The sequence below is a fragment of the Schistocerca serialis genome, chromosome 9 (assembly GCF_023864345.2).
Source record: "Schistocerca serialis cubense isolate TAMUIC-IGC-003099 chromosome 9, iqSchSeri2.2, whole genome shotgun sequence".
NCBI classification, from domain to species: domain Eukaryota; kingdom Metazoa; phylum Arthropoda; class Insecta; order Orthoptera; family Acrididae; genus Schistocerca; species Schistocerca serialis.
In genome coordinates this window covers 342,207,707-342,221,155 of record NC_064646.1, presented here as the reverse complement: position 1 = coordinate 342,221,155, position 13,449 = coordinate 342,207,707, and the positions used below count along the sequence as shown (strand labels likewise).

General features: G+C 37.5%; 1 protein-coding gene across 1 annotated transcript in view; it reads left to right on the top strand.

Annotated features, from left to right (window-relative positions):
* The first annotated feature begins 1,022 nt into the window (after nucleotides 1-1,022).
* The window catches only part of LOC126419060 (periodic tryptophan protein 1 homolog), a 54,531-nt gene continuing 42,104 nt past the window's right edge, over nucleotides 1,023-13,449 (top strand). The window contains exons 1-2 of the mRNA XM_050086139.1: nucleotides 1,023-1,203; nucleotides 1,279-1,337. Of these exons, the coding sequence (XP_049942096.1) occupies nucleotides 1,120-1,203; nucleotides 1,279-1,337 (143 nt within the window). The 5' untranslated portion in view covers nucleotides 1,023-1,119. The remainder of the gene's footprint in view (nucleotides 1,204-1,278; nucleotides 1,338-13,449) is intronic.

The window sequence follows — 13,449 nt, the reverse complement described above, 5'->3', positions numbered from 1 at the left end:
GACAAATGACAATATTCTCCATTCAGTTGTTGACAGAGCTTCAGGAACCAGCCATTCAGCGATAGTGTGCACTGTTTTTTTTCCTTTTTTTCAATATGTTGTCGTATATATCACGTCTTAGGTTCAGTTTTTAAGGAGTCTTTTAATACAACAGAATTTAAAAGGTCTATGCAAGGACAATCGTTGTATATACTACTTTAGGATGGTTAACAGAGAATTCCCTACAACACTGATTACGGCACATCATTAGTTTCAAAATGTAGACATGTTTATTACATAGCACTTTTGGAAAAACACTCCTGTTTCGAAAAATACGTCATATATCTGCAAAGACTGGTAAGAGATCTGCGAAATACTCGTTAGTTTCACAAAATTACCACGAAGTCTAAATAAACTGTTTTACGTAATTGAAGAGGTCCCTGTCGGGCTTGCTTGTTTCACAGGTTTCCACAGAAATTGTGCTAGCTGATATTACTGAACTGAACTACGAGCATTAGAATGACCTGCCTGTCGCTAGAAAGCTCTGAGTTACTCGTGATTACTTGTCGAATGCGACTGCCTCTCTCATTAACGTATTTTGCGGCTCTGTTTTATGTCTTATCAGCGCTAGTAACACGACGTACCGGTACGATGCAGGGCTCATCGGAAAATAAGTTATGAAATTGTTCAGGTCCGTGATTCTGACTTCTGTCAATAACTTGTCACTCCTTTTTTTTTTAACCATTCTTGACTCATTTCATCTTTTTCGTTGCTTTCCATTGCTTGCAATGCTAAGCTAATGAACTGCAGCATAAGCTTTCTTATTGTTGTTATACACCTTAACCTTGTAAAATCGCGTTGTCAATTTACAGGTTTTGTCAGTGCTATTGGTTGTGTAGGTCGCTTCAATATATTGAAAGTATGGGCACTTTGACAAACTAGAATTGTCAATTAAATGTTGAACGTGTGCGGGTCCCACTGTGTTCCTATGGACGTGGTGATTAGAATATTTGAATATCTTTGATTATTGGAATTTAGAAATGAAGGATGTAGTTTATCTTGGAGAGGGCAAAGACATCAGTGCCATGTGGTCAATGTAAATAAAAGTTATTTACGGTGAAAGTAATCACGTTTTAAACTATGGAAGAAGGCACTGAACGTCTAAATTTCATTCCATGTGTGAGATGGGTGAAGAAAGGCGTTGCAGCGGAAAATCCGCACAAGGTATGATTGTATGCTGGTATCAAATCCTCATATAAGTGAAAAGTTTTTCGTGAAACGGGCAATATTTTTTTCCAGGTAACACTAACAGATGAGGAAATGAAGGAGATTATTGAGCAAGCAGGATGTGAAATCAAGTAAGAATCAATTAATTCAAAGATACGTCACATTTTCTTGTAATATCTCGGATAAGCCCCTTAGAAGTCCATCAGTACTTCGTACACTGTCACTGTGCCCTGTACGAAGGTGATGGAAATGTATATTCATCTAGGAATTGTTTTACAGTGATACAGGAATTGCCATCATAATACAATGAAATAACTTCAAATATGTACATGCACACTTACAGAAGATTTGTGTATGCGTTTGTGAGGATATAACCGGTGATTTTGTTTGTTTAGTCTCTTGTATAAAATCACTTGGTCTTAGCACCACCCACATGAGAAAATTCAGATACGTTATCTGAACCTAAGTCACATCGGCAAGTGGGATGTTTCTATTGTGAACTTTCAGCCTTACCGTTGACATAATGTATCATCTGCCACACATCGATTCTGTAAACCACAACCTCGTGAGAGACGGGTAATAAAATGCCTGTTGTGTGTTTCATCTTTAGTGATGAGATCAAGTTACTAATATTGGTGAAGAACATGGTATAATGAAATCTAGAGAAAGTTCACTGAAGTTCCATGCTGCTATAGCTTGCCCACCTGTTGCATTATGTTTGTATGCTGAATTTTATTGTCCCTCCATATTGCTGTTATGGTGACTGTAGATCTTACGCTTAATGGATGTAATCAGGATCTTGTTGAATCCATGCAACTTGATAAATTAGGGTAAATGTTTCGTGCCCACTGTGTGTATGATAAATGTGTATTTGGAGGAGGGGAGTATGATTGTTATGTCTGGAGATTGGGATAAAAGATGTTACCTCAGTAGACGGTGATTTTTCAACCTGAGGCCCTATAAAATGCCTTGAGGGTTAATCGATTGTGAAGATATAATTTCCTCAAAATCTTGTCCTTCCTGTTACGATATCTGTGGTATTGTAATCATGTTCTCTGTTTCATATCCTGTTGACTTTTTGTCACATTTAAGTCAAGCCAGAATAGTTTCAAAGTGCCAGTTTTCACTTTTTCAAGAATTGCATCACATGTTCGTATTTTAGGTACATTTTCTCTGTTGGCTGCTATCTAAATTTTCTTAATGCTGTTTTTCTGAAGGCAATAGCATAAATGTATTCTGAATTGAAGTATACCACATGCTGTTTATTGTGCAGTCACTGAATTACTTTGCTTCGAACAATTGTCAAAGCTGGCTTCTCAGATAGGTGCAGCAATTCATTGAATGGTGTATATTAAATGAGGTGGAAAGGGAGATTAGTCATTTCCTTTTTTTAGGTGTGTTGAATGTCATGTCTAGCTGCTTTATCACCATTACATTTCACTGTCCTAGCTATTTGGAGTGTATGAGACAAATTGACTTGCAAGAGATTGGACAGTGATCCAACCTCATGAGATCTTCCAGCAAGTACAAGTCACGTGTGTAAACTAGTGGAGGAGATGTTAACAGCTGGGTTCCTTTGATAAGTTGACAGTACCCCCGTGGACAAATGTGACAAGGTTTCATCACCTTATGTTGTTAAATGAATAGCTGTGTCTCAATTCCTTGCTGTGGCGTCAGAATCAAAGGTGCCTCCTATTAAGCAGGTAGCAGGTTCTCTAGATAGTAACTTTGACTTGTTACTGAATATTTCAGTTTGTAACTCTTCCAATAAATGTTTGGAAATACGGAAGCATCCAATTCCACCCGTCTGCTTTGACCCATGACATCAAACATACAGCGGAAACGACCATCCACTATGACGTCATTACGTACACATGACAACAAACACGAAAATACATCGAAAAACCAATACACACACCATCCACAAAAAACCTAATCAAACTAACGGGACATGCGTGGGAAATTGGGGGTTTTTGGGTGGCTTGGGAAATTGGGGGTTTTTGGGTGGCTTGGGAAATTGGGGGTTTTTGGATGGGGACAAACTAAATATAAACACATGCCACTACACCAAACAACAAAAAACACTAAAATAACAAGACCCCCACAACCTTCCAAAATTCCACTACACACAAAATCCACTGGAATCGATCACTTCTCTTGACCTATATAGGTCAACAGAAACAACCAATACCACACTATAAATCTCAAAAATTTCACCACCACCACCAAAAAAAACCTAGAAAATCAAAACTGGAATCAAACACTTCTCTTGACCTTTTATCCTTATGACATCTCCACATATATCCGTCCCTAGTCAGAGACGCCGGAACTTTAGTAAGCCCCATTTCTTCATGACACACTGAACACTTCAAGACTTCAGCCAACAGGCCAAATAGCTTAAGAAATTTTATTAGAGACAACGCGCTGTCTCCCATCATCGCCGACAACCAAAAACTGTTTACCTTGTCAGTCATATCCATACCTACCAAAGACATAAACAAAGCAATTTACCAAAATTCACACTAGATGAACAGAAAAAAAACTACAATAACGTCGACATAACAAAGCTAAAATCGTTAACTCACCGGAAAATATTCCGCTGAAAGCATTCGCCAATGATATGACACATATGCAATGCTACCAGGCAAGTGAACCCCATACTCAACATAACACACTTTCCATAAACACACCACCAGAGAGGACCACCGACCGCAACAGTATGCCACCTATAAACACTCCACACACGCAAACTAAACCAAAAACATCACCTCACACACAACACATAAACACACCACCAGAGAGCACCACTGATCACATCAAAACGACACCTACAAACATGCCACTCTCACAAACTAAACTCCATGCTGTAGTGACGTCACACACCACAACAGCCTTACGTCACGGGTCAAAGCCAACGGGTGGGATCGGACGCTTCCGTCGACCCTAATGTTCTTATGCTTTGTAGCCCAAATGAATTAAATGTTGCTTCACCAACATTTATTTCATTCCTTATATCCAATCGAGCATGGTGGTGGAACATTATCCTTATGTGGTATCATACTTAATAGAAATTAATTGTTTATGAGTACAACTAAAGTCTTGCAGACATGTACTGTAAGCCCACTCATGTTGTCATGGTTGGTTCGACTATCCTGCAGAAGTTTCGTTGGGAAGCCCATACACATCCTCCATACAGTCACAATCTCTCCCCATGTGATTTCCATATTTTTGGAGCCCTGAAAAAAGACATCTGTAGCCACTTATTAGCTTCGGATGAAGAGGTGCACACCTGAGTACAGTCATGGTTCTGTAGTCTGTCACCGCCCTCTTGTTGCTCAAAGTTGATTTATTAATTCTTGAAGTAAGTTATTAATTTGGGTGGCTGGTCACATTTTCACAGTATTTGCCACCCTGAGAGAGTGAAACAGTGCAGCGAGAAATAGTGATGCTCTAATTTAAATAACCAGCTTTTTTTTAAAGTGACACTCATCTTTTTTGTAGCTCTTCTTTGTTTTTAGTTGAGGATTGTTACCCATTGCCTTTCTTTAGTTTAACTTTTGTATACCATCTAGAGAATGATTGGGTTGTTTCTACAGGAATTATTTGAAAACAGGTGGACTCTGTGGGAAATTACATGTATATTTTCAGTCATTTAACTTTACAATACAAATCAACATAACTTGTTCTCTGTCCTCGCACTTTAAAAAAAAGTACCTCTAACAACATGTAGCAAAGAAATTATCATGTATCGATCTAGTTTTACAAAACCATCTTTGGGACATACATTTCATACATAAAATATAAATAATTGTTTATATTCTCTGAGAAGTCTATAATTATCATTGTAATTACATTAAGTATTTATAAAAGTTGACATTTAAAGATTTTTGCGTAGCCATGTAGTGGATTTTTGGTTTTTATGTTTTCAGTAGGGTATCAGTTGTTTCATATGATCCAAGATTGGTTAGTACATTAATCTCACCATGACTAGTTTTACTATAGCAGGGAGCGGTAAACATTTTTCTGTGAAGACATTGACAATTTCGTGTCACAATGGGATGAATGTATTAATCATTACAGCAATTACTTTTGAAATTGTAAACAGTTTACTTACTTTTTTCCAACTTCGTTGTTTCATTTTATTGCACTGTATACAAATTCTGAGCATATTTTCATATGGTCCTGTATCTCCCAATATAGTTATTGAGTGGGTAATGTTCTTCCAGATCATTTTGTGCAAGAGAAAGCACTCCTCCAAAGCAATATTTTAAATATATCAATTTTATGATACCATTAAATAATACTAAACCCTCAGTAATGGCGTCTATGAAATATTCCTTACTTTCAAATGACTTTCCCATGTTTCAATCTTCTTCCAGTTAGTTAGTAAATGAGTTTTATATTATAGTTAGGAATTAATTAGCAAAAATGATTTTAATTTCATAATTGTGTTATATTTTATAAATTCACATCATATTTTTAATCATCCAGAACAGGACTATTGATAAAATATCGATATATATTGGCAATATCTTTTTCAGCGATATATCGATATCGAAATGGCAATATTGAACATTGATACTTTTATTTTATAATTTCTTTCTTTCCCAAATTTTGGTAAATATATCAAATTGTTCTTTTGAAATTGTAGTAGAACATAATTTTACTTTCACTGTGTGAAGGAATCTTACGGCTTTTTCAGCTCACATCATGTCCAGTGTTTATCTTTGACAATGTGAAGCAAGTATAGGTGGCACAAATTAGTAGTCCGATTGAAATGGGGGGGGGGGGGGGGGGGAGAGCAGGTAGCAGTGTGAATGGGATAACAAAGTCTCCGATGTGGAGAAATAGCACACCAGTTGTGCTAAAAAACAATTTTTAACACAAGTAGTATACAGTTTCTTCACATCAACATTTTTCAAAACCAGTTGCTGAAAAAAAGACCATAATCTAAATGACAAGATTGGTCTTTGTGGTGGGTGGAGACATGTGAGGAGATATGCTGATATAATTGGCACTCAGCACTACCAACAGAAAGTGCAATGTTCCACCCAATTTTGACACAAAAACTGCTTGGTCACTGGCATTAGCAGAAATGAGGAAATAGGGACGTTGGCATGAAGTGTTGCAGACAAATCCAATGTGTAATGAAACTGAATGCTGGACCTACTGGGCACCTTGTATTGTGCCACTTACATGCAGTTACCATTGTTAGCAAAGTGGTTATTGCCAAGTGTGAATGTGCATTATTTTCCTTTCAATTCTTGTTCTAAGGGGGATAAGCAGGCAGCTAGCTCGTTGACATACAGAATATCTAATAATAAATCAATACTTAAATATACAAATCCAAAATCAGCAGTGTATTTACAATGTGTAGCTGATATTTTTATAGGACAGTACGTCAATATTTTTATGTCAATGTATTGATAATATTTTTTTCCAATATATATGGAGGGTTGATAATGATATTTTGGCATAGTCCATGTCAATTAAGGCAGCCTAGGAAAAAATCTTACCTTCATAGTCTCAGATGTTATTGACTTTAGCATATGTTAAAATGAAGGAATAAGTACTTTCTTGTTTTCTCCAAAAAAAATTCTGCTCCGACGAGATGCAGCCCTCCAAAGATGGCACTGCGCATACCATTTCGAAGATGCGAAATTTGGGAAAAAAATTAAAATGCTGTATCTCTCTAGCAGTTCTAGATATTTTGCTGGTTTTTGAAAGATGATTGCTTTATGATTACAAAGAAATCCTCCATTTGGATTTATCTGTGAAAGTTCTATTACTTAAGTGTTCTGAACTTTTTACAATTAGTGGAAAAATTTTTTTTTCAAAAATGCCAATCCATAATTTTTTTCCTGTTGATTAGTACCATATAGTTCTACATTCCCTGAAAAGGAGAGCTTCCGCTTTTGGGTTTTATAAACAATTGAAATTTTTGCCATATATAAAACCTGTTTTATTAGCACATAACAGGCTCATAAAAATCTAAACCTAGCATTATTTAACATAATTTTAGTTTTGAAAGATGAGTAAGAGACTCATATTTCAAGCATTTTAAATGTTTCCAATATGTATGTGAAAGGTGCAAACACTTAAAGGTTTCAATTTGTACAACTTCTGTGCACTCTGGTTTGTATTGAAATGTGTTCAACAGCTTCCTTTGGTATAGAGCGATGCCTTCCTGTTGAACCAATAGGAACTGCAGCACTTAAATCTTCAAAACATTGTGAACAGGAAGGGAGCACTGATGGCATTGTTGCTGTCCTTCAGCTGGAAACCTATATCCAGCAGCTGGTCCATGTGGTGGTACAAAGTTCACTACTTTTTTATGTAACTCATAACTGGTGTCTATAATCTGTGCAATCTACCAGTCACAGTCATACTCACACACCACAAACATCCCCCTTCTCAGGTTTTGAATCTGAATATTATCCTGCTGTTTCTGATGAGTTGGCCAAACGAACAAAATTTCTTCTTTCTTGCTCTTTAAAGTGCATGCAATGTGAGTTCACCCATCACTTTGAGTCCAAAACTGTGTCTTCTGAATTCTTTTCACTGGAGTAATTCGTTGGGGCCATTCTTCTTTCTTCTGCTCATGGCATTCTTTGATTTCCTCTTTGGGCAAAAGAATGAGGGCTGTGGATGTGTAAGATTTCATGACCTGTAAAATCCTCAGCATTCTGAATTGCAGGTGTATTTGGTCAGGAAAGATTGTTTTGTAGCATGGTGCTTCAGCAGGCCGCCTACACCATCAGGCCCTTCTCATGACCAGTAGCACTGTATACTCAGTCAGTTGGCACAAGTGACGTAATCAATTCAAACAGCTGGTCACGATTTTTAAAATGACGAGGAGCACCATCAGAAATAATGATGATCTTCTGTGCCCCTGTTTGCAGTTGAAGAATTTTACACATTGCTAGCAAAACATGTGCTGAGTCATGTCCTGAGTCATCACTTATAACTGCAACACTTGTGGTCTTGTTTTGAAAATAAGTCACTCCTGTAAAAAACTGAAACCTGGTCATTACTCCAGTGATACCCTTGTACTTCTTGTGGGAGACCCTTTCACTTCTGCAATGTGTTGTTGCAATTTCTTCACATGCTGGTGTGTTACAGCTTTCACTGACCATTTACCAAGTTCATCAATGAAACTCAAATGCAACAGTTTTCTTAATTAGTTTATTTTCCTCCCATGTCACATATGTAATTTCTGCAGAGTTATCTTCTACGTCTTCCAGGCAAAGTGTGTGTAAAGACAGTCCTCCCTTTCCAGGGCAGTCATCATATTCTTGAAACAAACAGGTCTCTCGCTTTACATCACAGACTACTAATGACTTCACATGCCCAACCAAAGTGTTATATGTCATGTGCTCCAGTAAGTTCTTCAAAGTTACCACACAAAGTTCAAAATTCGCACAGTACACACATAAACAAACATCTCTGGGTAGGTGTGAAACTACCCACTTAGGTCGTAGTGCATAAAATTTTGATCTTCCAATATGTTCTATAGTTGCTCTTATAAATTTCAAAAGTTTCTTTAATACCGCGAGTCATGTACCTTTTCACTTTTACGACTTTTTGACCTTACTGTTGCAGTTATAGTGTCTTTTTTGTTGCCACTCTGCCAAGAACAGTCCCATTATTCTTCCGGATAAAGTGACTGCACTATTTGAACTTGAGCCATATAATAGGAATCTGGTCTTCCAAAGAGTCCTTTTACAGATCTCACATTTGTTGATTTGTATACCATGTACTTTGGTTGTGATAGAATATAGTTCAAATTATTTTCTTTGAAAATGTGTCAGGAATAATAGTTAAAACTTGCACCTTTTCATTGTAGGATACACAATATTCAACAGCTGAATTGATATTTGTGAAAAATTCCTGACAAGGTGCAATAGTGCTTTGGTTCATTTTCTTCTGAAGATGGATTTCTACTTGAAGAGTGGGGTCAGTTTTGCTGTAGTGTATTCGTCCATAACTTTAGTAATTTCTCTGCACTTTCTTGATGCATAGAGCTTATGACTCGGACTTCACTGACCATGGTTTCTTAACAGGACTAATACCTACCTCTGTAGTTGTCTGATTCAGGGTATTTAATTCTTCCTCTATTGATGCAAAATCTGCATCATGTGCACCAGGGGGAGGCTTCACCTTGTTCAGATACTATAATTGTTGTTGTTCTATCAAAACACTTAGAACACAAAAAGTCGTCACTGGAAACCTCTTCACTTTGAAACAGTCTTCAAATGAGAACACTTATTCCCAACCTGAACAAAATCTGTTTTTTTTGTTTGTCTTGTAGATCACTCTTTTACAGTTATGCAAATAGCCAGCACACTTCATTCTCCAGTCAGAAGACATTTCAAACAGTCCTTTTTACAAAACACGCTGCAACTGTGTCAACTGGTCAATTGCCCACAAAAACACAGAACTCACTGGATGGTCTTCGGTAAACAAATTAGCATTGAACAACTACAGTACAGAAACCTGCAATGAACAACCATGACAAAGAAAGTGATAAGAAACTAACACAAAGTGTAAGAAATATCTGCTGCAGTGAAAGTGATAAGAAATAACTGCAACAAATAAAGTGATAAGAAATAACTGGAACAAAGACAATAGAAATAAACATTGTAACAAAGAAATTAGTAAGAATCAACTTCAGTGAAGACATACATTACCCTTGAAAATTTTTTAAAAATAAAACCTGTCCAACTTAAAAGTGGAAGCTCTCCTTTACAGAGAATATGGTACTAATGAACAGAAAAAAACCTAACTTTTCTGAATAGGCATTTTAGGAAAAAAAAATCTGTAAATTATAAAAAAAAGTTCAAAAGGCGACAGTAAAAGAACTTTGACAGATACGTCCAAACAGAGGATACCGTTATAAGAGAGAACAAAAAATACATGTATCTTGCTTACTCCTGAATTTTAACATTTGCTAAATTCAATAACATCTGAGACTATGAAGGTAACACCCCCTGCCTGAAGTGATACAGATTATGCCTATCTAAAATATCAGTATATCAGATTCCCAATGTTTCTAAAAATCTCAGCAGTCCTAATCTAGAACCACCTAGAATGATGATCACTTCTCAGCTTTATTCAGTGATGTTTGTGGGCCTAATTTCCAGTTGAAAGGTAACTGGAAGAACCAGAATGCATAGTCTGTTTAAACACAAATATTATAAAATTATAATGGGAACTCCATGTAGGAATATCAACAACATAGGAAAAGACAGATTGCTACATACTGTAAAGAAGACACTTTAAGTTGCAGACAGGCACAATTAAGACACTTACATAAAGCTTTCAGTCACAGGCTTCATCAGTAACACACAAGCAAACATGCCTCATGCACACATGACCGCCAGCTTCAACATCTTGGGTCAGAAGGCAACCATGTGAGATGCAAGCAACAATCTGGAGGGTATGGGGAAAGGGAAGGGATAGTAGTGTATGGGTGAGAAGAGAGACAGATGCTATCTGATGGAGTGAGCAGGGACTAAAATACCAACAGGCCTGTCTGTCTACAATTTAATGTGTCGTCTTTACAGTAAGTAACAATCTGTCTTTCCTACATTGTTAAAATTAAAATGGTTTTTTAACAGAGAATAGGGTGACCAAGTAAATCTTTTACATTTTTCAAAAGCTCTGTGTAAATCCATTGACAACTTTCCATGGTGCAACAAGCTTATGAAATATATATAGCATACGTCATGGCCTCCATATTGTACTATTGGTCACCCATCCATTGACTAACTCTCCAAATGTGGTGTTATGTTTCTTTTGTATTATTCTAGATGAGGTCAACTATATAGTGTATTTATGGAAGTCAGAGTAGGAAGATTCTTTCGTCATTAAATGGTTTTCTAAGATGATGATGTTTTGTTGTTGTTGTTGTTGTTGTTGTTGTTGTTGTTGTTGTGGTTGTTAGTCCGAAGATTGGTTTGATGCAGCTCTCCACTCTGCTGTATCCTGTGCAAGCCTCTACATCTCTGAATAACTACGCAACGTATATCTTGGTGAATCATCTTACTGTATTCATCTCTTGGTCTCCCTCTGTGATTTTACACCCCCCCCCCCCCCCCTCACACACACTTCCTTCCAGTGCTAAATTTGTGATTCTTTAATGTCTCAGAATGTCCTATCAGCTGATCCCTTCTCGTGATCAGGTTGTGCCACTAATTTCTTGTCTCCCTAATTCCATTCAGTACCTCCTCATACGTTACATGATCTACCTCTCGTAATCTTCAACATTATTCTGTAGTACCAATTTTCAAAAACTTCTATTCTCTTCGTGTCTAAGCTGTTTATCGTCCATGTTTCACTTCCATACATGTCTACACACCATAAAAATACTTTCAAAAAAGACTTCCTTACACTTAAATCTATACTCGATGTTAACAAACCTCCCCTGTGAAGAAATGATTTTCTTGTCATTGCTGATCTACATTTTACATCCCCTCTGGTTCAGCTATCATGTTATTTTGGTGACAAATAGCAAAACACGTCTACTGCTTTGTGTGTCATTTCCTAATCTAATTCCCTAAGCATCACCTGATTTAATTCAACTACATTCTATTATTTTTGTTTTGTTGATGTTAATGTTATGTCCTATTTTTAAGGACACTGTCCATTCCATTCAGCTGCTCTTCAAAGTCCTTCACTGTCTCAGACAGAATTACAATGTCATCGGCAAACCTTAAAGTTTTTTTCTTCTTGGACTTTAATTCTTACTTCAAATTTTCCTTTTGTTTCCTTTACTACTTGCTCCATGTACCACCTTTCTGCTTTCCCTTCTTTGCTTAGGACTGGTTTTCCATGTGAGCTCTTCATATTCATACAGGTGGCTCCTTTTTCTCCAAAGGTCTCTTTAATTTTCCACTAATGATAATGCTTCTAAGTCCTTACATTTGTCCTCTACTTACCCCTGCTTAGGCATTTTGCATTTTCTTTCAATTTCATTTTTTAGACATTTGTATTCCCTTTCACCTGCTTTATTTACTGCATTTTTATATTTTCTCCTTTCATCAATTAAATTCAATCTCTTTTGTGTTGCCCAAGGATTTCTACTAGCCCTTGTCTTTTTACCTACTTAATCCTATGCTATTGCATCTCTCAAAGCTACCCATTCTTCTTTGACTGTATTCCTTTCACCTGTTCTTATCAATCATTCCCTAAGGCTCATCTGAAATTATTGACAACCTATGGTTCTTTCACTCTAACCAGGTCCCATCTCCTTAATTTCCTATTGTTTTGCAATCTCTTCAGTTTCAATGTACCAGTCATTGCCCATAAATTGTGGCTTGAGTCCACGTCTGCCCCTGGGTCTGAAATCTGCCTTACCATTATCTAGGGTGTTACAAAAAGGTACGGCCAAACTTTCAGTAAACATTCCTCACACACAAATAAAGAAAAGATGTTATGTGGACATGTGTCCGGAAACGCTTAATTTCCTTGTTAGAGCTCATTTTAGTTTCGTCAGTATGTACTGTACTTCCTCAATTCACCGCCAGTTGGCCCAATTGAAGGAAGGACTACCTTCGGTGCTTGTGTTGACATGCGACTCATTGCTCTACAGTACTAGCATCAAGCACATCAGTACGTGGCATCAACAGGTTAGTGTTCATCACGAACGTGGTTTTGCAGTCAGTGCAATGTTTACAAATGCGGAGTTGGCAGATGCCCATTTGATGTATGGATTAGCACGGGTCAATAGCCGTGGTGCGGTACGTTTGTATCGAGACAGATTTCCAGAACATAGGTGTCCCGACAGGAAGACGTTCGAAGCAATTGATCGGCGTCTTAGGGAGCACGGAACATTCCGGCCTATGACTCGCGACTCGGGAAGACCTAGAACGACGAGGACACCTGCAATGGACGAGGCAATTCTTCGTGCAGTTGACGATAACCCTAATGTCAGCGTCAGAGAAGTTGCTGCTGTACAAGGTAACGTTGACCACGTCACTGTATGGAGAGTGCTACGGGAGAACCAGTTGTTTCCGTACCATGTACAGCATGTGCAGGCACTATCAGCAGCTGATTGGCCTCCACTGATACACTTCTGCGAATGGTTCATCCAACAATGTGTCAATCCTCATTTCAGTGCAAATGTTCTCTTTATGGATGAGGCTTCATTCAAATGTGATCAAATTGTAAATTTTCACAGTCAACATGTGTGGGCTGACGAGAATCCGCACGCAATTGTGCAATCATGTCATCAACACAGAT